This window comes from Saimiri boliviensis, chromosome 12 (assembly GCF_048565385.1).
Source record: "Saimiri boliviensis isolate mSaiBol1 chromosome 12, mSaiBol1.pri, whole genome shotgun sequence".
Classification (NCBI taxonomy): Eukaryota; Metazoa; Chordata; class Mammalia; order Primates; family Cebidae; genus Saimiri; species Saimiri boliviensis.
Window position 1 is genome coordinate 88,931,077 of NC_133460.1, and position 26,873 is coordinate 88,957,949.

Genomic DNA, 26,873 nt, shown 5'->3' on the forward strand with positions numbered 1-26,873 from the left:
AGGTTTAACGGACTTAGAGTTCCACATGGCTGGGGAAGCCTCACAATCATGGCAGAAGGTGAAAAGAAAGGCACATCTCACATGGCAGCAGACAAGAGAAGAGAGCTTGTGCAAAGAAACTCCCCTTTTTAAAACCATCAGATCTCCTGAGACTTATTCACTATCATGAGAATAGCATGTGAAAGACCCACCCCATGATTCAATTATCTCCCACCAGGTCCCTCACACAACACATGGGAATTATGGGAGCTACAATTCAATATTGAGATTTGGGTGGGGACACAGTCAAACCATATCACCAATGTAATAGAAAAATATTCCATTCACAAAAACAGTATAAACTATAAGATACCTAAAATAAACCTAATAAGAAATTTACATGATGTCACTTTTGGAGAAACTATAAATTTTCACTGACAATTATCTTTTAAAAATTGAATAAAGATATGTAAATATATAATTTACATATATAAGTATTATATATTTAATGAAACTATAACTTGAAAAGGTATATATTATAAAAGAAATAAATATACAGGCCTGGTGCAGTGGCTCATGCCTATAATCCCAGCAGTTTGGGAGGCCAAGGCAGAAGGCTAGGAATTCAAGATCAGCCTAGGCAAAATAGGGAGACCCTGTCTCTTCAAAAAAATACAAAAATTAGTTGGGCATGGTGGTACATGCCTGCAGTCCTAGCTACTTGGAAGGCTAAGGTAGGAGGATTGCTTGAACCCAGGAGTTCAAGGCTGCAATGAGTTACAATCATGCCATTGCACTCCAGCCTGGGTTACTAAGCAAGTCCTGTCTCTAAATAAATAGAGATATAAATATATAAATATTCAGATGCTCCTCAACTTATAATGGGGTTATGTCTCAACAAACCCATCATAAGATGAAAATATCATGTCAAAAGGGGCATTTGTAGAGAAGATGGGATGTAAAAACATAAAACACGATATCCAAAAAATGCTGGCAACATAGGATTCAGAGTTTTCATTGTTTACCTTCGTGATCACATGGCCGACTGGGAGCTGTGGCTTACTGACACTGCCCAGCATTGTGAGAATATGGTACCACATATTGCTACTCTGGGAAAAGACCAAAATTCAAAATTTAAATCACAGTTTCTATTGAATGCATTGCTTCTGCACCATTATAAGGTTGAAAAATTATACACTGAACCACTGTGAGTAGGGGACTGCGTGTATATGTCTTAATTCAAATTAAAAAATATTCTTGCCGGGCGCGGTGGCTCAAGCCTGTAATCCCAGCACTTTGGGAGGCCGAGGCGGGTGGATCATGAGGTTGAGAGATCGAGACCATCCTGGTCAACATGGTGAAACCCCGTCTCTACTAAAAATACAAAAAATTAGCTGGGTATGGTGGCACATGCCTGTAATCCCAGCTACTCAGGAGGCCGAGGCAGGAGAATTGCCTGAACCCAGGAGGCAGAGGTTGCGGTGAGCCGAGATCGCGCCATTGCACTCCAGCCTGGGTAACAAGAGCGAAACTCCATCTCAAAAAAAAAAAAATTCTTCAGTAAAGTTTTATCATATATATTGATATATACTAAGGTTCAGAGCTGGCAGATAAATTCTTCTCCAAATCAAACTATAAGCAATATATTCTCAGAGTTTTTCATGGATTTTAACAAGCTGATTTTAAAATTCCAACGGAAAAGTAAGCGAACATTAAAAGGCTATTAAAAAAAAAAAAAAAAGAAAGAAAGGCAAAAGGAGAATTATTCTCAAGACAGAACTGTTACAAAGCTATAGTAATTAAAATAGCTTGATACTGGCTCAAGAAAAGATCAATAATCAATTTTAGAACAGAGAGTCCAGAAACAATCCTATATCGAGGGATTGACAGAGGAGACACTGTGAATCAGCGGAGAAGGGATAGTATAGTAAATAAAGTGGACCAGGGAAATGGGCTATTTATTTGAAAAAAGAAAATTGGAACCATATGTCATACCATTCAAAAAAATAAATTGAAGGTGAAGTCAAAGAGTATTAAAAGAAAATATGTGAGACTTTCAAAGGCCATTTAAAATCAGATGTGAAACCCAAAAGTTATTTTAAAAAATCAATAACTTGGTTCATGCCATAATTTTAAAATTCTGCTTTATAATAAAATTATTTAAAATTTAGCACATTATAAAAGTTAAAAGACAAGACAGAAAGTATTTGTAATAGGATGAGCCATATACTCTTCTAGAAAATATTTGTAGGTGGAGCCACATAAAACACCAATTGCGTGCAGTTCCACCTAATAATAAGGACTACCTTTAGATATGTCCCATGCACACCTTTATGCTATTTTTCTTTCCAGCTGAGTCAGATGAGATCAAGGAAGGCAACCTTAGAAGCCATGAGTTGAAGACAGCAGGATCTCCAATAGCCTGGGTCTCTGAATGACTGCATAGAACAGAGCAGTTGCTGAGCTGAATACCCACCCAGGATGGTTACATGGGAATGAAATAAACATCTCATCACTGTGCCATTATGTTTTTTTGAGTTTATTTGTTACCACAGGCTAGCTAACTCTAATTATCTTAGATACATATAAATAAAAATATAAAAATAATGAACTGCTATAATCAACAAGAAAATGACCAATTACCCAATAAGGATATAGGCAAAGAATATAAACAGGAAATTCACAGGAGAGGAAATAAAATAGTGTTTAGATTTATGAAAAGGTGCTCAACCTTACTATTAATCAGGAAAATAAAAACAAAGGAACAAGGAAATGATTTAAGAACATTTTCTAAAACTGACAGACAAAGGTTTCTATTAAAATGCCCATCGAGGCCGGGCGCGGTGGCTCAAGCCTGTAATCCCAGCACTTTGGGAGGCCGAGGCGGGTGGATCACGAGGTCAAGAGATCGAGACCATCCTGGTCAACATGGTGAAACCCCGTCTCTACTAAAGGTGCAAAAAAATTAGCTGGGCATGGTGGCGCGTGCCTGTAAACCAGCTACTCAGGAGGCTGAGGCAGGAGAATTGCCTGAACCCAGGAGGCAGAGGTTGCGGTGAGCCGAGATTGCGCCATTGCACTCCAGCCTGGGTAACAAGAGCGAAACTCCGTCTCAAAAAAAAAAAAAAAATGCCCATCAAAGTCTAGCACATGAAAGAAAACACCTAGGGTCCTGGTAGGAAACAGATAACACATTCAAATGGGAAAATTGAAGAGAGAAACTTTAAAAAAAGATTTGGCAGAGTAAAGAAAGCCAGCAAGACGTGATAAAGCATTAGGCTACGAACTGTGGGAAGCCATCTCTGCTCCTAGGTCTGAAGGGCAAGAGCTGGGAATGGTTAATGAACCTGGAGAGAACCATAAATGCAGGAGAGGGATGGCAGTCATTGCCAACAAATAACCATACAGGGAGGAAACTGGGAGAATGAAGATCCTGGTCTTAGTCCTTGCAATCCATGCTCTGAGCCCCAAGAGGCTGGCCTTCATGAACAGCAACAATGGGGGCTCTTTTGCTGATGCCACTTACTGCCTAAACCCAAGTGGAAGCCAGAAGGCAAGAGAGTACATTGCTACTGTCCACAAAGGCCAGCCTCTTGGGGCTCAGAGAAGGGTGGAAAAGGAAAGAGATCTTGGTTTGCACCAGCAAACCAAGAATACTCCTCAAACATATCAAGGTGCGTAATTGTAAATTTCCAAACACTGTGGATAAAGAGAGGATCCTATTAAGTCTCCTGGGAGTTAGGCATTGGATTCTCTAAAACAAACACTGGAAGTCAGGAGACAATGGAGCAAGCCTTCAACATTCTGAAGGCAAACTCTCAAATGGATATGAATGTAGGATAAATACATTTTAAGAAAAATCACATCTCAGAAAATGTACCTCCCATGTACCCTTTCTCAAGAACAGAGCCAAAACATCTGACAGCTCTAGCAGCAGGGCACCATTCACAGTGGATTCCACTTAGATGGCACCCCAGAAGCACAGCTATATTATAAAGATGTTCCCAAGCATGGCGCAACCCAGCAGTCCTGTGCAGGAAGTTACTGAGGGATACATACCAAGAAAACAAAACAAAACAAAAATCACAAGGGACTCAGGAAATAGGAGCTCCAACTCAGGAGGCAGATCGCCAGGACAGACCATACACCTGGTCTATAGAGCAGAGCAAGGTGCTTTGACTGGAGATGGAAGACGGAAAGCTCTAGAAGGGAGCTTACCAAAAAAAAAAAAAAAAAAAAAAGCACTGACAGATTGATCACTTCAGGTATTTGGTTGTATTGAGAATAATTTTTAGCATTTTGAGTTTGAATAGGTCATAGAAAGGCTTACTCCAAAACAAAGGCAATTATTAATTCCAAGAAAAATCAAGTTGTAAAAGCAGAAATGTAATCATAATATGCCATGTGGCTCAGCTTTGAAGAATATTCATATAAGTATCACAGTGTGTATACCAAGCATGTGTGCTATAGCAGGGGTGGGAAGAAGTAACATACAAAACTACTCATGTTCCATACCAGGAAGCCCATAGTTAGCATCAAAACAGAAATATCAAGAAATAACAGCAGTATTAAGAAGACTAATTAGACAGAGGTAAACAGCCCAAACGAAAAAGTGGAAAGAAGTGAAAACAGTTACCTCAGGAGTGTAGAAATCAGTCAAGAGAAACAGGGCAATTGCTGCTTTAAAAATATTATTTTTAACTACACAACTCAGTATTATTTAATCTGTAAAAATATAAATGCATAACATTGATGTATTATAAAAACAAATAAGATGGTAATTTGGGGGAAGACAGGGGAAACTACTGTTTATATGGAGTGTGAATTGGTGAAACTTCTATCTTGTTAAAGTACCTCAGAAAACTAAGCTTACAAGCAGACAAAAAGGAGGTACAGTTCCTCAGCGTAGAATAAAATTAAGTTCAAAAAGTAATTTAGAACAAGGGCCAAATGTATTAGAATATGAAATTACAACACTTACAGTTTTGGAAAGTGCTTTGATTCCTTTTTTTATCTCTTTCCTTTTCTTGGAAAACAGATTAACCTCTTTTTTGATGGCCTGAAACAGAACAAGTGTATCACTGAACAAAGCAAGAGAAACAACAGAGAGAGACAGAGAGAGACAGAGAGAGAGAGAGAGAGAGAGAAAGAGAGAAAGAGAGAGCGAGCGAGCAATTCTCTAGAAACAGAAACTAAAATTTGTAAAGACTAAATAAAAAGTGTACATGAAGTAATACCACTGCAATACCTTGCTTAAATCTAACTGCTACTAGGTAAGTGACATTAAAGCAACATGAAACTGATGTCAATTATATGGCCAATGGAAAGAAAATAATTAAGTAGCGAAAAATTAGTGAATAGTTAAGCAAAACCAGTATGTACTTTTATTCTTTTATTGGGAACTTGAGACTAGATTAATAGGCTAAATCCAGATACAAGCTGTACTGTCAGTGACCTTCCTGAACAGCTACACCACAGCATCCCTTCCCTTGTTCTTGGTCCACAGGACAGAGGAAGACAAGCATCCTCTAAAACTCACTCCACGGTGGAGTACGGCAGTTCATCCTTTGCTGTGGTTCACCTGGACACCATGGTTGGGTTGTAAGTCAGCCTACGTATAGTTCTTAAAGCTCATATGACTTGATATAAATGATTGGGCTGTGTTTAGGGTGTTTATTTGCTTTCAGAAAAGTTACACCTGTATGCTGTACTGCTCTGCCAAATAGTGTCTTGTTCCATCTTCTAACTTTCCAGTAGGTTTCCACAGGAAGCTAATCTATTTGGTGCATCTACAGAGTACTATTTCAAACACACCCCATGTTTCACAAATACCTCTTGGCTTTTTCGTTGTATCCAAGGAATTTCCTTCTTAACATCAGTTAAAACTAATTCATTTTGTGATGAGTCAGTGCTTGCCTTCTCTTTCTGATTCATGTTAGAAAAAGACAGAAATGTCTTAAAGTTAAAATTCATCAAGTTTGTCCCTTCCCACCCTACCACATGTAACGGCTTTGAATTCCTTTCCATTTGTTGCATTTTCCAAAATAATCTCAAACATTTTGTCTGCTCAAGATGTAACATTTTATTCACATAAGTCCTATCAGTCTGCTTTTATATTAACCACAGCTTCCACTGAGGAAGCAGAGATGATGAGACCAGTCACACAGTCACCACTCTTTGCCTTCTTTGCTACTGTGACCCAAATGCTCCTGCCCAACAAAGCCTGTGCCACCATCTGTGCTTAGAATATTTTTCCTTCTTTTTGAAGTTTTAATACTTAAAAATTTTTTTTCAATATCATCTCCTTCTGTATCATCAATTTCTCGCTTTTACTGGATCTTTCCCAACAGTATCCAAACATGCTCTACTATCTCCTGTCTTAGGAAAACTACTCTCACTTCACTGCCACATTTCTCTTTGGCCACCACCCTATTTCTATGCTCCACTTTGCAGCAAAATGTCTTTAAAGAGTTTGGGATGCCACATTCTCCTGGTTCTCCCATAACCTCACTGGCTGCTCCTCCTCAGGCTCCACTGCATCTCTGAACTCTTTTCCTGGCTCTCCAGTAGTTGTTCTGTCCTTGTTCTCTTCTGCTTCTTGTCATTCATGCTTTCATGATGACCTTACCTACTGTTATGGCTTTAAATCCCATCCACATGCCCTTGACTCATATAAACATATTCAGTCCGGACCTCTTCCCAGAACGCAAGGTTCATCCATCCAACCGCTGAACTGGCATCTCCTCTTGGATGGCTAACAGGCTTCTCAAACTTAGCATGGGTAAAACTGATTTCAAATTCCCTTCTTTCTCTTCATAGCTACCCCTTTCCCCCTCAGTCTGACCCATCTCCATGTATGACACCATCTTCTATATAATTGTTCACGTAAAACAATCTAGGAGATCTTGGGCCCTTTCTTTTCCTCTCTATGTCCAATTCATCAGTGAGTTCTATCAACCCTACCTCTGAAACCTACCTGGAATCCACCACTTCTCTCCTTGGCACAAGACTCCTCTACCTCCATCATTGCTACCTGAACTTCTCTGCCTTAGCCTACTGAGCAATGTCCCTGCTTCTTATCCTTCTTATCCCCCCAAAGGAAACATTCTCCTCACAGCATCAAATAATCATTTCAATAATGTCAATTATACCTTGGTAATCCTCTGTCCAGAACAGAATTCAGTTCTGATTACAAGTAAAGTAAAATTCAAACCCTTTACCTAGTTTACAAAGCCCTTCGTTACCTGGTCTCCTCCCACTTTGAAGACCTCACCTCCTACCACTTTCTCCCTTGCTCACTTCGACTGCACAGGTCTTCTTTAGGTCCTAACATATCACATGCCAAGCCCTTTCCCCCTCTGCCCTGAATACTCTTGCTGCCCTCCCATTGCCTTTGCATGGTGGTGTTCTCTTTTAATTCAGATCTCAGCTTAAGTGTCTTCTTGGAGAGGCTACACAGCCCAACACTATCAGATCAACCTATTTTTATGCACACTGAGTAGAACTTGTTACTATCTGTTTCTTCTACATTTCCTTGCTAATCTCTCTCTCCCTGCCCACCCCAACCCCCACTTAGGATGTAAACTCTATGGCAGCACAAATTTTTCTATCTTGTTCATGGCTATGTCCCCCACAGCCTAGCACTCTGTAGGCACTCTATAAATATTGTTAAATGAATGAGTAAATGCTGTTCTCTAGCTAGACACTTCCTAAATAATATATGTGATATGAAAGTACAGAGAGATAATTTTGACCAAGCACCAGTGTGGGTGGAAGATTTTTTTTTCCAGGCAAGCCAGATCTTGTACCATGGTTTAAATGAGATCTGAAATGCACTATTTGCAATTGCTTTGAGAAAGGTGAATATTCTCTCAGACATAGCTTATTCTCTTTTTGAAAATCATGGGATACCTGGATAAAGAGAAATATTACTAAACATCTGCTTAAAGAAAACCACAAACTGAAAATTTCTATCTGATATACAAAGAAAGAAATGTAAGCAAGCAAGCTAACCACACAGGAACTCAACTGTGTATTCAGAATTGGATGCCAAATCTATGGTAACTTTTGGTGTTCTGCTTAAATAAACATTCTCCTTGTCGATGGTGCTGCTCAGGAAAATTAATAGTTTCTGGTAATAGTACAGGATGTCATTGGCTAGGTGTCCTCCAAACCGCCTATATTAATAAAAAAGAAAACAAATAGGCTTTAAAAATCATAATTTTAAAAATCACATTTAGCTGTATCATTTTCAGGCACCTAACCATTCCCGTTTCTAGAAAACTAACCAAGGAAATACGTGAACAATTCTCCACAGTGCCTTGCGGAAACTTCTTCAGTACCTACTTCCTTTTTAGAATTTATTTATTTTTTAAATTTTATTTTTTAAAGAGAAAGGGTCTTGCTTTATCACCTAAGCTGGAGTACAGTTACATGATCACAACTCACTGCCACCTTGAACTCCTGGGCTCAAGTGGTCCTCCCACCTCAGCCTCCAAAGCAGCTAGGACTACAGGCATATACCACCATGCACAGCTAAAGGACTCTGCTTCTTAGAGGAGAACCTTTCATGGGTTCCAGGTCATGACAAGCTTCTTGACCTCTCTAGGGTGTCTTCTCCTCACACTGTCCTCATACTCTTACCCAACATGCCCTCTGTACCTGCCTTGGCCATTGCAAAGAAGAGCCAGTGCACTGACTGAGCTCTCAGAATGCACCAGGCAGTGTGCTGTTTCACACACATAATCACATCATCACATGTGGCCCTCATCATCCCACCCTGCATTGAGAGTGGTATTATTACTTCCACTCAATTCAGCAGGGCATTGCAAACTTTAGGTGCATCAGCATCACTGGGAGGGTTTAAAAACAGATTCCTGGGCCCCACCGGCAGACATTCTTACTCAAAGTCCAGATGCAATCCAAGAATACACATTTCTAACAAGCTCACAGATGCTACAGACCACCCACCTTGAGTAACATTGCAATAGATAATTTAGAGGGGTTATCATATGCCAAGGTCACAAAGTCAAAAGTCCTAGGCCATTGTTTCAAACCCAGCTTTGTTTTGAGTCAGAAGTCCAGATCAAAATGTCCTTTCTGAGATGCATAAATAAGGATCAACCACTTGTTTGTTGTTGCCTGAGACAGTATTTATTTGCTGGCTATAAAGAATATGTTAGACTGGCCGGGCGCGGTGGCTCACGCCTGTAATCCCAGCACTTTGGGAGGCCGAGGTGGGTGGATCACGAGGTCAAGAGATCGAGACCATCCTGGTCAACATGGTGAAACCCCGTCTCTACTAAAAATACAAAAAATTAGCTAGGCATGGTGGTGTGTGCCTGTAATCCCAGCTACTCAGGAGGCTGAGGCAGGAGAATTGCCTGAACCCAGGAGGCGGAGGTTGCGGCGAGCCAAGATCGCGCCATGGCACTCCAGCCTGGGTAACGAGAGCAAAACTCCGCCTCAAAAAAAAAAAAAAAAAAAAAAAATATGTTAGACTTATATAGTAAGATAAAAGTTAATATTCTATTTAGAATTCCATGTATTAAATGGGAATAATGATGCAATCCTCAAATGAGTCTTTGAAATAAGTAGCTACCAAAATTGTTATGATACAAAATCTCCATAACATTGAACATTTTCACAATGTTGCAGAGAAGGGCCATATTTTATTACTGCTTTGATCACAGGAGGTACCATGAAAAGCTATTTTTTCCAAAATGAATTGCATGAGTGAAACTGCCTTTGCAAAGATTATGACAGTGAAAGAAGTCTAGCATGGCTGACTCTATCTTGTTTCTAGTCTCACAGGCTGGATGTTCTTGCTCATTCCTCCTAACCTGGGAGGAATTTAGGAATTTAGTTTGTACTTTAACTTGGAAGAAAGGATGCTAACAGTCTCTCCCTAAAACCGATCACTTCCTTGTTTGGGGACTGAAATTGTTTGATATAATCTAAGCAAAATCTAATTAGGAAAGTGTGTGTGTATATATACATACAAATATATGTCAGGGATAAACAGGAATTTTTAAAGTTATTTGAGGTTCAGAATTGTCCTCATTTCTCATGTCATGAGAGATAGGACTGATAATTCTCAGATATATATTAACTATGTCTTCTGTGTGTGTGTGCGTATTTGATGATCTGCTATCTCTTGCTGACTTCTGGAGGCTAACCAGTCCTTAAAGATAGTAAACAATTTGCTCTGGAGCACTCCTTTCAAATGCAAACCAGTCAATCTAGAGGCCACACCCCCAACCACCTCCTCTAGTGGGCTTTCACAATCAGGGCCACCATTTCCCCACCCTAAACACCCTAGGGCCAAGTATGAGACAACTACAGCCAGCACCTTGCCTCAGAATCCACTGATATTATTCAAATTAGCCAATCCTAAACTTGCCCAATCCTCCCTGTGGAAACCATACTGGAGGATCTCATCCATGTTTTCCTCACTCTCTCAGCCTCCTGACCCACCCCCGTGCTGCCCCATGTAGTCCCCTAGCATGCAGTGCCCGCCTGTCTTGGGATCTGTGAATATAACAAACTTTCTTTGCACCGGCAGTTGTTTCCTGGTACGCTGGCCTTGCTGTACTTAAATAACTGTAAAATCTCTATTTTAAAACACTATACAACATGGGGTTACATACTGTATATTATACGTACTTCCACTTTAGGTAGACAAGGGTGCCATCATCTCTCCCATTCACCAGAATGTTTTGTCCATCCATTGAAATTCTCATTGACTGAATCCCATGACCCTGGTGAGAATGACTCCGACACCGAGCAAATGTTTCCTCAATAGTTCAGAAATAAAGCAGAAAAATTACAAATGCAATTCTACAATATGGCTTTTCTAATGGGGTTATATGCCCTTTTTTTTGTGGATAAATGATTTTCTATTTGCTAACAGCATTATAATAGGTATGGAAGTAGCAAATTGGCAATACATAGCATTTAAAATCCCGAGTTCAAACCACATTTACCAATACTAAGTTGTTCTTACTCTATATTTGTATAGTATGGAAGGACAGGGATTATTATCATCAATTTATAATAGGAAATCAGATACAGAGAAATGAATGGATTGCAGAAGTCTATAAAGCTAGGGAAGTGGCCTTCACCAAGCAGAGATGGTGAATTCAGATGGCTTCAAGAGTCAGGCAGGTTCCATTTATGTGTGATGTAGCTGAGTGTAATGAGAGTGCGTGATAGGCACTCTGAAGAATGGAAGATAACATGCTCTGAAGGATGCTAACTAAGCCAGTTTGATTAGAACTCAAACAAAATGCATCACCAATTTGGTATATAGGGCAACAATTCAAAAACTGGGATTTCTGAGTCATACTGGTTCTCAACCATGATGCCTCTTCTCATTTAACTTTTTAAATAGGCAGTATGTTCAAATGGCTTAAAATTCAAAAACTATAAGAGTATTCTGTGAAATCTCCTTTCTGTTCCCATGACCTAATACTTCCAACAGCAATCAAAGTAATTAGTACCTTCAATATCTTTTCAGAGTTTTTATGCATACATAAGCAAATTTTTATATACATATAAAATGTTTCTCTATAGGAGATCAATATATACACCCATAATATTTTTTTAAGAAAACAGTTTACCAAAGTATAAATGTCTCGGATACACAGAATTCCACATTTAGCTATTGTTATGAGCAACAATCCATGTGAAGACAGATAGAGTATTCCAGGTCCATACTGTCTGCTTTGCACTTTTTGGTATGGCTTAAGAATGTAGATACCAATATGTTCCTGTCAATCAAAGAAAATAACCACATTATAGAAAAGATCAGGTGAGCAGCACCTGTGGGTTTACAGAAGAACATGCCTATATGGTCAGATTCAAATCTGCCAACATTGCCATTGTAAATAAACTGATATGTGATAAAGTGGGCACCTGTGTTTGCATCATGTTATCCCATTTTTGCAAATAAGTTTGTTTCTGCCAACTAAGGAAAGTCTTATTTGTTTACTTGCCATTAAAAATCCCAGCCTATACTGATAATCTTTACTTTTACTAATCATTTGCATACATCTTCATGCTTAAGTCAAAATAATGTAGTCAATATTCCCCGTGTGTTTTTTTTTTTTTTTTTTTTTTGAGACAGAGTTTCGCTCTTGTTACCCAGGCTGGAGTGCAATGGCGCGCTCTCGGCTCACCGCAACCTCTGCCTCCTGGGTTCAGGCAACTCTCCTGCTTCAGCCTCCTGAGTAGCTGGGATTACAGGCACGTGCCACCATGTTCAGCTAATTTTTTGTATTTTCAGTAGAGATGGGGTTTCACCATGTTGACCAGGATGGTCTCTATCTCTTGACCTCGTGATCCACCCGCCTCAGCCTCCCAAAGTGCTGGGATTACAGGCTTGAGCCACCGCGCCCGGCCCTTCCCCGTGTGTTTCATGCATTCCCACCTCCAAGCCTCTGCACATGTCCCTCCTTTTGTCTGGAATACCCTTCTCTACTCCATCTCCACAGTCCTGCCCTGCTTCCACATATGAGTGCTGCCCACCCAGACTGTATGCAATATTTCTCCGTGTATATATATATATATATATATATATATATATATATATATATTTTTTTTTTTTTTTTTTTTTTTTTTCAGACGGAGTTCCGCTCTTGTTACCCAGGCTGGAGTGCAATGGCAACCTTCGCCTCCTGGGTTCAGGCAATTCTCCTGCCTCAGCCTCCTGAGTAGCTAGGATTACAGGCACGAGCCACCACACCCAGCTATTTTTTTGCATTTTTAGTAGAGACAGGGTTTCACCATGTTGACCAGGATGGTCTCGATCTCGATCTCATGATCCACCCGCCTCAGCCTCCCAAAGTGCTGGGATTACAGGCTTGAGCCACTGCGCCCGGCTCTCCATGTCTAAATCTGACTTATTTTTCAAAGTTCAGATCAAATATTGTTTCCCTCATGAAACTTTTCTTGAATCTCTCTTGATACAAATCATTTCTTCCTTCTCTGAATTTCTATGTCTAATCCTGGCTACTCTGCGAAAAGAAGGGCTTTGATTGAAGAATTTAGAGGAAGGAAGGTAGATCTTATCGGAGTGGGTAGACAGACATCAAGGGAAACTGACAGGCCAAGGGGCAGCAAGCAGGAAGGTACTGGGCCATTATGTGCAGCAGGAGATGACACAATGCATAAGAAGTCCAAAGAGAGTGGAATGAAAAAAATGCCAGAAACACAGTTTATTTATTTTTTGCAATTTTGCTTATACCTTAGGTGCAAAGTTCCACTGAAAATCAAATCATCTACCTTGTAGCCCCTGGCATCTATAGAATAGATTTTCTAATGCTAGGTTGTTTTTTAAGGCACTAAACTAATATTGTGTCATATGCATGTTTATCTGACAAATATGATATATGTGACAAAAGTATCAGCTTGCTCAAATACATTGTATGATAGATTAACAAATAACACTCTATATCTAACTCAAGGGAATCATATCAATATAATGAAGACATTTGTTAACTGAACTATTCGGTTAAAATAGTCAAGAGGATCACATCTAATCAACACAATGTGTCCATCTTGATTGTTAAGATAAATGGGAGCACACTTAAGTGCTGACATACTTCTTTAGGGAGAAGGTAGCTACAGATGTATGGCACTTGACTACAGAAGCCATATATTTGTTTACTTTCAAAGTCCAAGACTGCAGAGGACAGAGTGTGCTCCAACTCAAACAGGTACTTATGAATGAGTTCATCTTTCAGCCTTCCTCTTTCATCAGTAAAGGTTGTAGAAACTATTAGATTTGGAAAAAGAAGAGAAGTCACTTGCACCATATATTAATTTTGTTTTTTAAAAATTATTATGAACAATTATGAAAAGCAAAATAAAAATTTAAATGCTCAATTAATATCGCAAAAGCTAGTAGGTGATAAAAATGATTTAAAAACAACTTGTCTTCCTAGAAATACTTGAGTATTAAATGACTGATAGTGGGTAAAATATTTCTCTAATGCCTTAATGAATTTTTAATCAATTAACTTAGAGCCATATTAAAAGAAACCCATAGTAGTACAGAGATTCTTATTAAAACAAAAAGTACTTTGAGATTTTCTACTCTCTTCTGTTCTATAATGATATATTTGCAAAACTGCTAACCAGATGTATTTGCCATTAAAACAAGGAAAGAGTATCTATTTTCTCATACCTTTTTATCCAGAAAACTTCCTTTACAATAAATTGTCAGTGAAGAGAACTACATGGTAACCTATCTGAATTTAACCACGTCTATTTAAAGCTACAAAACAAGACATATCACAAAAATAACAAATCAATTGATGTGTCAGTTGATCCTATCTCTTTTCCTCTGGTAATAAAGCAGACTCATGAGTCAGGAAGCCCAGCGGAAAGTTCACACTTCATACTGTTTAGCATGTAGGTTTTACTTTGTAAAGATGGACAAAAGGTAGCCATTTTATTTCTTCCGATGTCAAGAGAAAAATAAAACAAACCCAAAAAACAGTAACAATCATGTATCTGGGCTCAGGAACAGAATTGGTTGCTTGTGTTTTCTTTACCTTGTGACAGTAATGTAGGCATTGTGAACATCTCCAACCTGCTTCTCCCTGCTTCTGGAAGTGAGGAAAGCACCATCACTTCCACTATGTCTGTTTCTAAAAGAGACACTGTGGATATCTGTACAATGTCTTTGGCCACTTCTGAAAGCAAATGGAAATCAACAACACAAGCGGTCACAGATAAGTTTAAAGACTCGTTTACCTTTCCAATTAAGACATCACCTTATGGCCTTGACTTCACTAAATCTTAAGAACCAAATTATTTGCTAGACATTTAAAGTGACCTTTAAACATAAGTTACAGGGACATTTTTGATGAATGGATAAGGGATTCTCCTGATCAGATGTCTAGACCAGTAGATGCAAACCAGCCCAGCCTGTCTGGGTTTCTTTCCCAGCCAGGGTGGCCCCAGAGGGTACCACCTCCACCCTCCATCCCCTAAACCAGTACCTGCATGTGCTGTCCCTGACAAGTTCACTCCAGCCAGGTTACCTACTCTTAATATTGGGTAAACTCAGGCATTGGTCTTCTTTGCATCTGTGGTCAAGGACTGTGGATGTGGTGGAAACGTGACTTTACGAGTTTGCTCCATTAGAAATCCACATGATCGCCGGGCACGGTGGCTCAAGCCTGTAATCCCAGCACTTTGGGAGGCCGAGGCGGGTGGATCACGAGGTCAAGAGATCGAGACCATCCCGGTCAACATAGTGAAACCCCGTCTCTACTAAAAATACAAAAAATTAGCTGGGCATGGTGGCACGCGCCTGTAATCCCAGCTACTCAGGAGGCTGAGGCAGGAGAATTGCCTGAACCCAGGAGGCGGAGGTTGCGGTGAGCCGAGATCGCGCCATTGCACTCCAGCCTGGGTAACAAGAGCAAAACTCTGTCTCCAAAAAAAAAAAAAAAAAAAAAGAAATCCAGATGATCTAACCTCTCTGTAAGGTGCGCCAGGCTGAAGCCCACCCTAGATTTGTTCCAGATTCACTCGTCCACTCTTCACGGGACTGTGCTGCAGGTGCCCACTTTCTCAGGCCCTGATACCAGCCTTTCCCCAGGTGGTCAGCAGATGACTTTCCCTCTTACTTAACAAGGAAGACCAAGGACATCTACATAAACGCAACCTCAACTTTCTTATCCTGAGACTCACATTTTCCTCTGTCCGTTTCCATTTTCTCCCTTCATTTCCTGACATTGATGTAGGAACAAAAAGTAATCCCTTCCTGTCTGTGATTTTGAGCCCATTCCTCCAGTCTCCTATTAGACCATGCATTACCTCTTTTTAAGCTTCTTGAGTCTCTTATGGCTCCTTTTATTCAGCCCTCACGACTCTGCTGTCTTCAAATAAGAACCTTCCTCCAACTCTGCTGTCCCACAGCAGTTACCATCTGACTCTTTTTTCCTCCACTGCAAACTTCATAAAATAGGTTTGGCACTTACTCACTTAATTTTCTTACCTCTATTCCCTCCCCAACCTTGTTGTCTCTCCATTCTACAGAAACAACTCTCTCATGGATCGCCTGTGATTGGCAAATATATGAGAGCCTATCCCAGCCCTCACCCTACCCACACTTCTGTGTCAGCCTGTACCTTCATCCGCCTTCCTTCCTTAGACTGTTTCTGGAGAGGATGACTCCCAGTTCTCTTATTACTCTGGCCCAGCCTCAGTTTTCTTCACTGCCTCATCTTCCTCTGTCCACAGCTTCAGTGTAAAACATAAACCAGCGTTCTAGTCCCAGCTTCTTCCATCCCACCCTCTGGCCAAGCAGATACATTAAAAAATGGGGCCAGGAACAGCAGCTCACATCTGTAATCTCAACACTTTGGGAGGGTTGCTTGAATCCAAGAGATCAAGAACAGCCTGAGCAACATAGGGAGACATTTTCTCTACTTAAAAAATTAAAAAAATCAAAAAAGCCAGGCTTTGGGGCACAAGCCTGTAGTACTAGCTACTCAAGAGGCTGAAATGGGAGGATTGCCTGAGCCTAGGAGTTCAAGGCTGTAGTGAGCTATGATTGCACCACTGCACTCCAGCCTGGGTGACAGAGCAAGACTCTATCTATAAAATAAAATAAATGAAATGAAATGGAATATATGTCCACTCTGAGGTCAGCCATAGGTGCCATCTAATTTGCATACCCAGTGCCATCTAATTTGCATATTTAATGACTTCTTTTGCCCCATTAAAAATCTAGGTTTACTTCTACTCTGGTTAGCCATCTCATCAGCTTCCATGACTTCAAGATCAGAATTCTATCATTAAGCCTTAAACTACATATCCCTGTTTCCAAACTTATGTGAAATATGCCCAAATGAAGAGTTTATTGGCTTCAAACTTACAGAATTCATCAGCTCAACCTATCCCTCAATCTCTATGACTTTCTTCTTCAACTAATGACATCACAAATGTCCACCATTCAAGCTAGAACTTGGAGTCATTTTGGATCCCTTCCTTTCACATGTAATCAAATACCAAGTCCTACCAATTCCATCACTCATAGTTGTGCCCTCTTTTCTCTTTCCATAACTGCAGCACAAGTTTGTGCATTGTGGATAAGTGCAGACACCCTGAAACTGGATTTCCTTAATTTGGCTCTGCCACTAACTAGATGCATGACCTTGAACAAGTACTTAGCCTCAGTGTGCTTCAATTGCCTCATTTGACGGGATAATAGTAGTATCAATTTCATGAAAGTTGTCTAAGCATTCAATGGGTAGAGACATGCTGAGGGCTTAGAATACTGGCTACCACATAGTCAGGCATTCCTCAGTAAGTGTTGGCTGTTGTTATGATTATGACTATTATTATCTCTTGCCTTGGCTAGTACTATAGCTTCCAATCTCATCTTTTTAATTTTATTCTTTTGCCTACTTCATCCTTCACACTGGTGTCAGAGTCAGTCCCTAAAAACCAAGTCAAATCATGCCAGCTCCATCTTGAAACCACTGATGATGTCTCGTTTACCACAGAACAATTCCAGACTCTTTGGAATGATATTCAAGGTCTTTCCTCTTTCAGACTTCATTGCCATAGTCATCTTCTAGTAAACTCTTCCATTTACCTGTTATACCAGACTTTTTACCATTCCAAGTACCTTTGTTTGGGTTATTATTTTGAGTAGGAATACTAACATGTCCTATCCTACACCTATGAAAATCCTACAAACCTACTACTTTAAGCCCTTAAAAAAACTCTCTTCCAATCCTCTGCGCCCCCTGACTACTGCCCACCCTCACCTCCACTGCTCTCCTCACATGTGGCAGAATTAATTGCTGCTGCATCTGAGCCTACACACCACTCTGCTTTTTCCTCTTCTACTAAATTGTCTCCTTAATATTTTCATCCCCCTACAAGGCCTAGATTTGGCATTTTGCACCTAGTAGGCACTCACTAATTTTTATAAGCCAATGAATGAATTTAAAAATTTAGGGGTGAGACTTGGCAAAGTGTGAAGAGCAAAAAAAAATTTTTAAGTAAAATTTTAAAAAAATTGTGTATGTGTGGAGAATATACATATATAGTTACTATGTAAAGCTAGAGAGAAAAGAATTTTCTTAGAGATAATATATTAAAAAATATTTGAGAGAAATCAATCCAACTTCTCTGTATGTTAGTATTAGAAATGCCCAGCCATTTCATTAATTTATATAATAATTGATTCAAGAAAGTTTAGTTAGCTTCAATTATGTACCAATCAGATAACTCTAATATTCCAAAGATATCAAAATATAATGTGAGAATTCTCTTAAGTAATTTTAGTTATTTAATTGTTTCTCTTTCAGAAAATATGCCATAAATAATTGTTTCAATATAATTCCATTTTCATAACCTTCAATTCTTTGGAATAAAGTAGTCAATATTTTAAATTAATAAGCATTCTATGTTGTACCTGTGAATCCAATAATCTGAAATGAGCTTGAGGAGTTGGCATTGATAACAAAGACTTTTCCTTCTGATGTTCCAACTAACAGAAATATTCCTCGCTGATCATAACTAGAAAAGAAGAAATCTGATGATCAAATACCAATTGTTTCACCAGCTATATGGTAAACAAGTTTACTGAATGACCACAGAGATATGTTCAAAGCCAGTCATTTTTATGGTTTGTGATTTTTAACATTCTCTGACTTTATACAAATGGAGTGATTATATATAGATATAATCATTGTACTTTAGGCCAATGCTATTTCCAAATTGTAACTTTAATAAATACAGTCAAGAAGATTTAGTAAAGATGGGCAGTTGGTTCATCATAAGTGAATGAAACATGTCGGTAGAGCTTTCTTGATGTTTTAAGCGCAAATAAGCAATTCTCAAATTGGCGGTGGGAGTGACATTTCATTACCCTGTGTCTGGTACCTATCAGTGGGAGGAAGAATGTAGTGAAATATTTCTACAACTTTATCAAGTTAGAAGAAGTGGGAAGACACAAATTAGAATAAGAGATTTGAGAAAGGAAAGGCACAAAAAAATACGGTGCAGAAGGGCTGGGGGTAAATGGAGGGAGGTTACCCATCCTTCTCCACTGAGCTAGAGTGGTGGAGCTGGGCAGTCCACAGTGGCAGGGCCAATCCTCAGTGTGCTAGCTGTGTAATGTGTAATTTTGGGCAATGCTTCTCTTCACCTCTCTTACCCTGAAATCACCAATTTGTCTAATAGGGATCTGAATAACACCTTTCTGACTGGTGGATCACATTCAACAAGCTACAGTGATCTCAAGCTGTAAAGCAGAATACAAATGTCCATTCTTATTAATACCTAATAATACATTAAAAAGAAAAGGTAATAATGATAGTAACTACAAGTCCAAATCTAATGTCTCTATATTGTCATCTTAAAAGTATTGCTTCAAGAGTTTTGAAATACTCTAAATATTTATCAATATACTGTTTTTAAAAAATGATAGTATATTCATATAATGGAATACTATGTGGCTATAAAAAGAATAAGGATGGTCTTTATGTGTGGATATCACCAAGATATACCATTAAGTGAAAAAAGGAATGAGGCATTGTACATAGTTTTCTCCTTTTAAGAGCAAAGGCAGTTACTCTGGAGCCCAACTACCTGGGTTCAAATCCCGACCCTTGCCATTCACTATCTGTGTACCATTGAGCAAGTTATTTAAACTCTTTGTGCTTCATCTTCCTCGTCTGTCAAATAGAGACAATAAGAGTGTTTACCTCATGGAGTTAATACAGTAGAAGTACCTGGCACACTATACACACTTGATGGCTATTGATACAAATAAAAAGAAGTGCTTATTAGTTTTTGCTTGTTCATGGATAAAACATCTCAGGAGAGACATGAGATTGGTACCAGGCTGCCTCCAAGGACAGACCTGAGTATGAGGGGTACTTTGCTACACAGCCCTGTGTACCTTTTGAGTGTTGAACTGACTGAATGTATTGGCATTCAAAACGAATGAAACATGTAAAACTTAAAATTAAAAGAAGTTATGGCTTCACTGGAATTTTCAACAGATGGGTGTGACACAGAGCTGCTCCTGGAAGTAGAAGGTACTTACACAACATGCTGCACGGACGATTCCGAGAGAAAGACTGTGTGTATGACCTGAGGGGATTCCTCATTGTAGACATTGATGAAGTAGACAGAGCCACTGTCGGTGCCCACGGCTGCAGAGGAGGAGGATGGACAGCAAGCCAGAACCGTTGCCTGTTTAAAAAAAGCCTCAGATGCCTATCTCCATCGTGCCCGCTCTCCTACACATAAGAATGCCATTATACAATGTATTTGAAAAGCCTGCAGGATGAGAAGGGTGGCAAGTGTTGTGTGATGGGTTCTTTCGAATTATAGCTTCGACATTCCTGAGCTGATCAACTGTGTAAGAAGGCACAGTACATCTCCCTCTTATCCTAAAATTAGAGTGATAAAAATTATAGAGAGATTTCTTGAAACTTAAATCACGGCTTCATTTTTATCCCTAAATGATGATGAAATGATTATGCCAATATTCTATCAAAGTGATTGTGAAATGATTAGAGCAATAATAGTGAAAAATAAAATAAGAAATATAAAAGAAATTCTTAGCATCTTTTAAACACTTTTAAATTTTTACCTATCTATCTATCTGTCTGTCTGTCTGTCTATCTATCTATCTATCTATCTATCTATCTATCTATCTATCTATCTATCTATCTGTCTATCTATTTCTTGGTGATGGGGTCTTTGCTCTGTTTTGAACTACTAGACTCAAGCGATCCTCCTGCTTCAGCTGCCGAGTCGTTGGGATTACAAGTTTAAATCAGCACACTTGGCTTTTTAAAACATTTTTATGGATTCTGAGATGCTGGTATGACTAAGGAAGACTTAAAAAAAATGACTCTATCACTGGAAGATGTATTTAGTCACTAAAGAAATGCATAACAAATTCCCATTTATCTCACAATGATTATATAGAATATGATGTCTAAGAGAATAAACTGACTTTGATAATACTGGAGAAATCAGTATTATTTCTCGTATAAACACTTCGTGGATTGTTTTGAATAAAACCATGGAACTTAGGACTGAAAAAGAACGTAAGAGATCATTTTGCAAAATAGAAAATTCAAGGCAAGGAAGTGCAGCAGCTTGTCCTAGGATCCCATATGTGGTGACAAACTTCAGATGAGCACTCAGGTGAAGAACATAAGAGATCATTTGGCAAAACAGAAAATGCAGGACAAGGAAGTGCAGCAGCTTGCCCAAAGATCCCATATGTGATGACAAACTTCAGATGAGCACTCAGGTGTCCTGCCTCATTAGAATGTACAGTCTCCCAGTAGAGTGGCCTTTTTTTTTTTTTTTTTAAATCGAAAACCTTTATGGGACGTGTGTGTGTGTGTGTGTGTGTTCCCAAAATAATCAGCTGAAAAAAACAATCAGCTGCAATTCTCCTTCATTCCAGGGCAATAGTGTGCTAGTCTGAAAATGTACAGCAAGGGCTAGAGGGGTGTTATGTACCTTTGCAGATGTCATCAGAGGAGGCTGCTAGTGTCCCGGTGTCTTGCCACTGTGATGCTGGGCTGGGATCCTCCAGGACCACTGCCTAAAGGAAGGCAAAGCAGTCCCGGACACAGAGAGACCTGGCTTAAGCATTCCTGTGTCTGTCTACCCAGTTGGATCAATTCTCTGTAGGGTAATGGTACCTGTATCCCTCCCTGCCCAAGAGGGATAAGGTAAATCCAGATTATATAGAACCCCTGGGTGGGTTGTTAAACATTTGTATGTCTCTCATGTGTGAAAGGAGATGTGATTAAATGCACTTGTAAGATCTCTCCTAGTTTACCATTTCTAATAGAAATGAATATGTATAACCCTTTGTCACATAGATTATGGAGTCTTTTCATATTTCAAGTTTTTTCAGTAAGAATTTTTATCTTTACTTTTGTGGGAGAGTTTTATTTATCACATTGAATTATGTATCTTTTGCATCTTATGCAAAATATGAAGCTTAGTCTTTTATAATTGAGATTTTAGTTTTATAAAAGGGAAGAATTGAAACTTCCTACTACCAAGATCCATATCTCAACTAGAACTGTGTAACACAGCAAATGATAATACTATTTTTTTTTTTTTTGAGACAGAGTTTCACTCTTGTTACCCAGGCTGGAGTGCAATGGCACGATCTCAGCTCACCGCAACCTCCGCCTCCTGGGTTCAGGCAATTCTCCTGCCTCAACCTCCTGAGTAGCTGGTATTACAGGCACGCGCCACCATGCCCAGCTAATGTTTTGTATTTTTAGTATAGACGGGGTTTCACCATGTTGACCAGGATGGTCTCAATCTCTTGACCTCGTGATCCACCCGCCTCGGCCTCCCAAAGTGCTGGGATTACAGGCTTGAGACACCTCGCCCGGCTTGATAATACAATTTTTTTAAAAAAGACAGCATTACCATTGTTTCTTGGTCCTTTTAAAAATATTATTTTATGGCTGGACGCGGTGGCTCACGCCTGTAATCCCAGCACTTTGGGAGGCCGAGGCGGGTAGATCACAAGGTCAAGAGATCGAGACCATCCTGGTCAACATGGTAAAACCCCATCTCTACTAAAAAATACAAAAAATTAGCTGGGCATGGTGGTGCGTGCCTGTAATCCTAGCTACTCAGGAGGCTGAGGCAGGAGAATTGCCTGAACCCAGGAGGCGGAGGTTGCAGTGAGCCGAGATAGTGCCATTCCACTCCAGCCTGGGTAACAAGAACGAAACTCCAACTCAAAAAAAATTATTTTATGCAAAATGCACTGTGAAGATGATAGAAATAATGGTATCACATTGTGATAGGTGTTGTGGGCAGTGTGGTTTGCAACTCGGCACCCATACACCCTCCTTCTGGAAGATCTCTTGACTATTCACGGAGAAACTATCCCTCCCCTATTTTCAGGGTTGAGTGGAATCAATCTAACTCCTATTTCCTGAGCTGACTTTGTGCATTAATTATGCATTTAATTGCATTTCTCATCCCCTATGCATATGATTAGTTCAGAGATCTTATTAAGACTTTAGAAGGCATTTATTGAACCTTCTGGAAAGGAGAAGCATCTTTGTTGTTCCTCCCGCTACAAGAGGAATTTTTCTTCCCTCTCTGACAGTATGATGTGAGGTTGGCACCTGTGGTATCTGGGTGCACCTCAATGAGGCCTAAGATGAAACTAAAGGCACAGTGTAGAGATAGAAAGACAAGGTCCTTGGTATATCATTTAAGCTGCTGGACTGAGGCACACATGAGGCCAGATAAGTTCTGTACTTTATAGTTGATAGTGCCAATAACACTTACTTTTTAATTTTTGGCTTGAACTGGTTAGAGTGGCAATTTGCTTTCATTTCTAACTGTTTCTCAATAAATGGAACCATTTAACCATTATGACCAAAGGGATATTTCATTTCTGAGAAAAAGTACTTAACTGCTGATTAAAGAGCACCCCTTCTCCCTCCAAAAGACCTTTCAGTACTCTCTTCCTGCCACACAGCACGGAAGAGCTATTCCTTGGTGGAATCCTCATCATCCTGGCTCCCTGAGAGACTGTGCAAGAGGGACCCCTGCCAATCCACAATGAACTTATGGCATGAGTAAGATATAAACTACTAACTGGGGTTTCAAAAACAACTGCCACCACAGAAAAATTTATTGTTTCCTATAACCAACATAGTATGCTATGGTTCCACTCTTGGGGCTGTGGTATATTCTTTTTTTTTTTTTTTTTTTTTTTTTGAGAGGGAGTTTCGCTCTTGTTACCCAGGCTGGAGTGCAATGGCACAATCTCGGCTCACCGCAACCTCCACCTCCTGGGTTCAGGCAATTCTCCTGCCTCAGCCTCCCGAGTAGCTGGGACTACAGGCGTGTGCCACCATGCCCAGCTAATTTTTTTGTATTTTTAGGAGAGAAGGAGTTTCATCATGTTGACCAGAATGGTCTCGATCTCTTGACCTTGTGATCCACCCGCCTCGGCCTCCCAAAGTGCTGGGATTACAGGTGTGAGCCACCGCGCCCAGCCTGGTATATTCTTTACACACAGGAATTACTCCAAATCTATAAGACAAAAATGCAGTGAGGCTTCTGTAACAAGTATTTCCACAGGCTATCGATGTGAGAATACGAAAAGGTAGATTGGATTTGAATTCAACATTTTTTTTTTTTTTTTGAGACGGAGTTTCGCTCTTGTTACCCAGGCTGGAGTGCAATGGCGTGATCTCGGCTCACCGCAACTTCCGCCTCCTGGGCTCAGGCAATTCTCCTGCCTCAGTCTCCTAAGTAGCTGGGATTACAGGCACGCGCCGCCATGCCCAGCTAATTTTTTTGCATTTTTAGTAGAGACGGGGTTTCACCATGTTGACCAGGATGGTCTCGATCTCTCGACCTCGTGATCCACCCGCCTCGGCCTCCCAAAGTGCTGGGATTACAGGCTTGAGCCACCGCGCCCGGTGAATTCAACATTTTTTAAAAAACCATTTATCAAGTATACTTACTGGGGTATTCAGATAAATCTTGCTTACACAAGCACAATCCTCCAGCCACCAAACACAAACTTCCCCTGAATGTGTAAGTGTCTGCAACAAAAAGAAAAATAAAACTATACATGGAAAATAAGACTTTCCTATGGAAGCATGTTCTACCTCCCTTTCCAGTGTGTCAATCTGATGATTTAGTATGAAATTTTATTTTACTTACATGGATTATAAATACTTATGTTATAATTTCAATGTCAATGCTTCTTTTCTGAACAAATATTAACTAGTATCTTTAATGCAATTTAAGTAACACGTAATAGCTAATTAGTATTAGGAAAATAAAATAAAGATTTTTCATGTAACATATTAAAGATAAAAGTTGCTTATAAAAATCTGTGAAACTATTGCCTACTGAACAAATGTAGAAATAGAAAACCATACATTGTTCTTTTTTAAATTACTAGAATTTTTTTTTTAGAGCGTTTTCAGGATTACAGAAAAATTGAGCATAAAGTAGAGAGTTCTCCTTCCCCTTCCCCTCCACACACACAATTACCCTATTATTAACATCTTGCATTAGTGTGGTACATTTGTTACGACTGATGAGTCAATACTGACATATTATTATTGATTCCTTAGACTGAATTAATGTATTGTACATGGCAACAACTTATTTTCAACCTCAGGTGGTGCTGCTGCATTACCCAGAAAAAAAAGATTATTAAATAAATACTAATTGTTTACTGAGTGTTGATGACTCATTAGCATCATGAATAATGTGTTTTAAAATGTGTTAAAGCCTGGCTTTCAGAGCTTGAGTGGTGAAAACCAAAAGATGACTCCTAAGATCTCAACTGTGTTGGCTGTTTTCAGACGATGATATTATGAAGTCACAATATAAGGACATCATTCTAACTGGGGGATAGATTTGAGGATAGAAGTGTCTGGCATCTCCACCACAGTCTTCAAGGACAGCCTCTGCCTCCTATTTGCATTGCTTTGCAAGTGAACTCTCAAAGATACCCAGTAACATATAAATAGGGGTTTAAATCTTGCAATATCATATCTTTAGTCCTACTGTGACACAGTAAAGTATTCTTTACCATGAAGTGTTGGGTTCCAGGTGTGATAAAGTCAATTGCCTGAAAATTCCCATCACAAGCATCTAGGACTTTATTTAAGATTGGTTTCTCACCAAAAGTGTAGATATAAACAGATCCCTGAAAAACATACAAAAGAAAAGAAACATATTGTAATTGTTGTGTATATAGTTCAACAAATATTTATTAAATGTCTACTGTAACCAAGGCACTGTGTGGAAACAGATAATGAGAAATCACAAATAAACTCAGTAAGACCTTGACCGTGAGGGGCTTAAAATCTAGACACTTGATTTGTTTGTATATTGATCGATTGATTGATTCATTCATTCATTCACTTATTCATCATTTTATTTTATTTAGGTTTTTTTTTTTTTTTTTGAGACAAAGTCTTGCTCTCGTTGCCCAGGCTGGAGTGCAATGGCACAATCTCAGCTCACTGCAACCCCCACCTCCCAGGTTCAAGTGATTCTCCTGCCTCAGCCTCCTGAGTAGCTGGGATTACAGGCATGCACCACAACACCTGGCTAATTTTGTATTCTTACTAGAGATGGGGTTTGAAGATATTGGTCAGGCTGGTTTCGAACTCCTCATCTCAGGTGATCCACCCGCCTTGGCTTCCCAAAGTGCTGGGATTACAGGCGTGAACCACCACGCCTGGCCTCATCATTTTAAATAACCATAAGACTTTCTTTCTCAATTCCAGACATTAGTTTTTTATTTTTATTTATTTATTTAAAAAATTTTTTTGTGACTGAGTCTTCCTCTGTTGCCCAGGCTGGAGTGCAGTGGTGCAATCTTGGCTCACTGCAACCTCCGCCTCCTGGATTCAAGCGATTCTCTTGCCTCAGTCTCCTGAGTAGCTGGGATTACAGGGGCCCGCCACCATGCTCAGCTAATTTTTGTTTTTTTTTTTTTGAGCCGGAGTTTCACTCTTGTTACCCAGGCTGGAGGGCAATGGCACGATCTTGGCTCACCACAACCTCCGCCTCCTGGGTTCAAGCAATTCTCCTGCCTCGGCCTCCCGAGAAGCTGGGACTACAGGTGCACGCCACCATGCCCAGCTAATTTTTGTATTTTTGGTAGAGACAGGGTTTCACCATGTTGACCAGGATGGTCTTGATCTCTTGACCTCGTGATCCACCTGCCTCGGCCTCCCAAAGTGCTGGGATTATAGGCGTGAGCCACTGTGCCCGGCCTAATTTTTGTATTTTTACTAGAGACAGAGTTTCACCATGTTGGCCATGCTGATTTCAAACACCTGACCTCAAGTAATCTGCCTTCCTTG

The 26,873-nt window shown here is 39.7% G+C and overlaps 1 protein-coding gene across 11 annotated transcripts in view; it reads right to left on the reverse strand.

Annotated features, from left to right (window-relative positions):
* CFAP43 (cilia and flagella associated protein 43) overlaps nucleotides 1-26,873 on the reverse strand; it is a 137,882-nt gene that overhangs the window by 42,761 nt on the left and 68,248 nt on the right. For 10 of the 11 annotated variants that reach the window (XM_074382844.1, XM_074382843.1, XM_074382845.1 and 7 more), the window contains 11 exons: nucleotides 25,589-25,705; nucleotides 24,504-24,584; nucleotides 20,063-20,211; nucleotides 18,425-18,528; nucleotides 14,538-14,678; nucleotides 13,584-13,756; nucleotides 11,601-11,750; nucleotides 10,645-10,775; nucleotides 8,009-8,156; nucleotides 5,812-5,904; nucleotides 4,961-5,038 (listed from right to left, as the gene is read on the reverse strand). In XM_074382844.1, the coding sequence (XP_074238945.1) occupies nucleotides 4,961-5,038; nucleotides 5,812-5,904; nucleotides 8,009-8,156; nucleotides 10,645-10,775; nucleotides 11,601-11,750; nucleotides 13,584-13,756; nucleotides 14,538-14,678; nucleotides 18,425-18,528; nucleotides 20,063-20,211; nucleotides 24,504-24,584; nucleotides 25,589-25,705 (1,365 nt within the window). The remainder of the gene's footprint in view (nucleotides 1-4,960; nucleotides 5,039-5,811; nucleotides 5,905-8,008; nucleotides 8,157-10,644; nucleotides 10,776-11,600; nucleotides 11,751-13,583; nucleotides 13,757-14,537; nucleotides 14,679-18,424; nucleotides 18,529-20,062; nucleotides 20,212-24,503; nucleotides 24,585-25,588; nucleotides 25,706-26,873) is intronic. The other variant, XM_074382839.1, reaches the window with a different exon arrangement.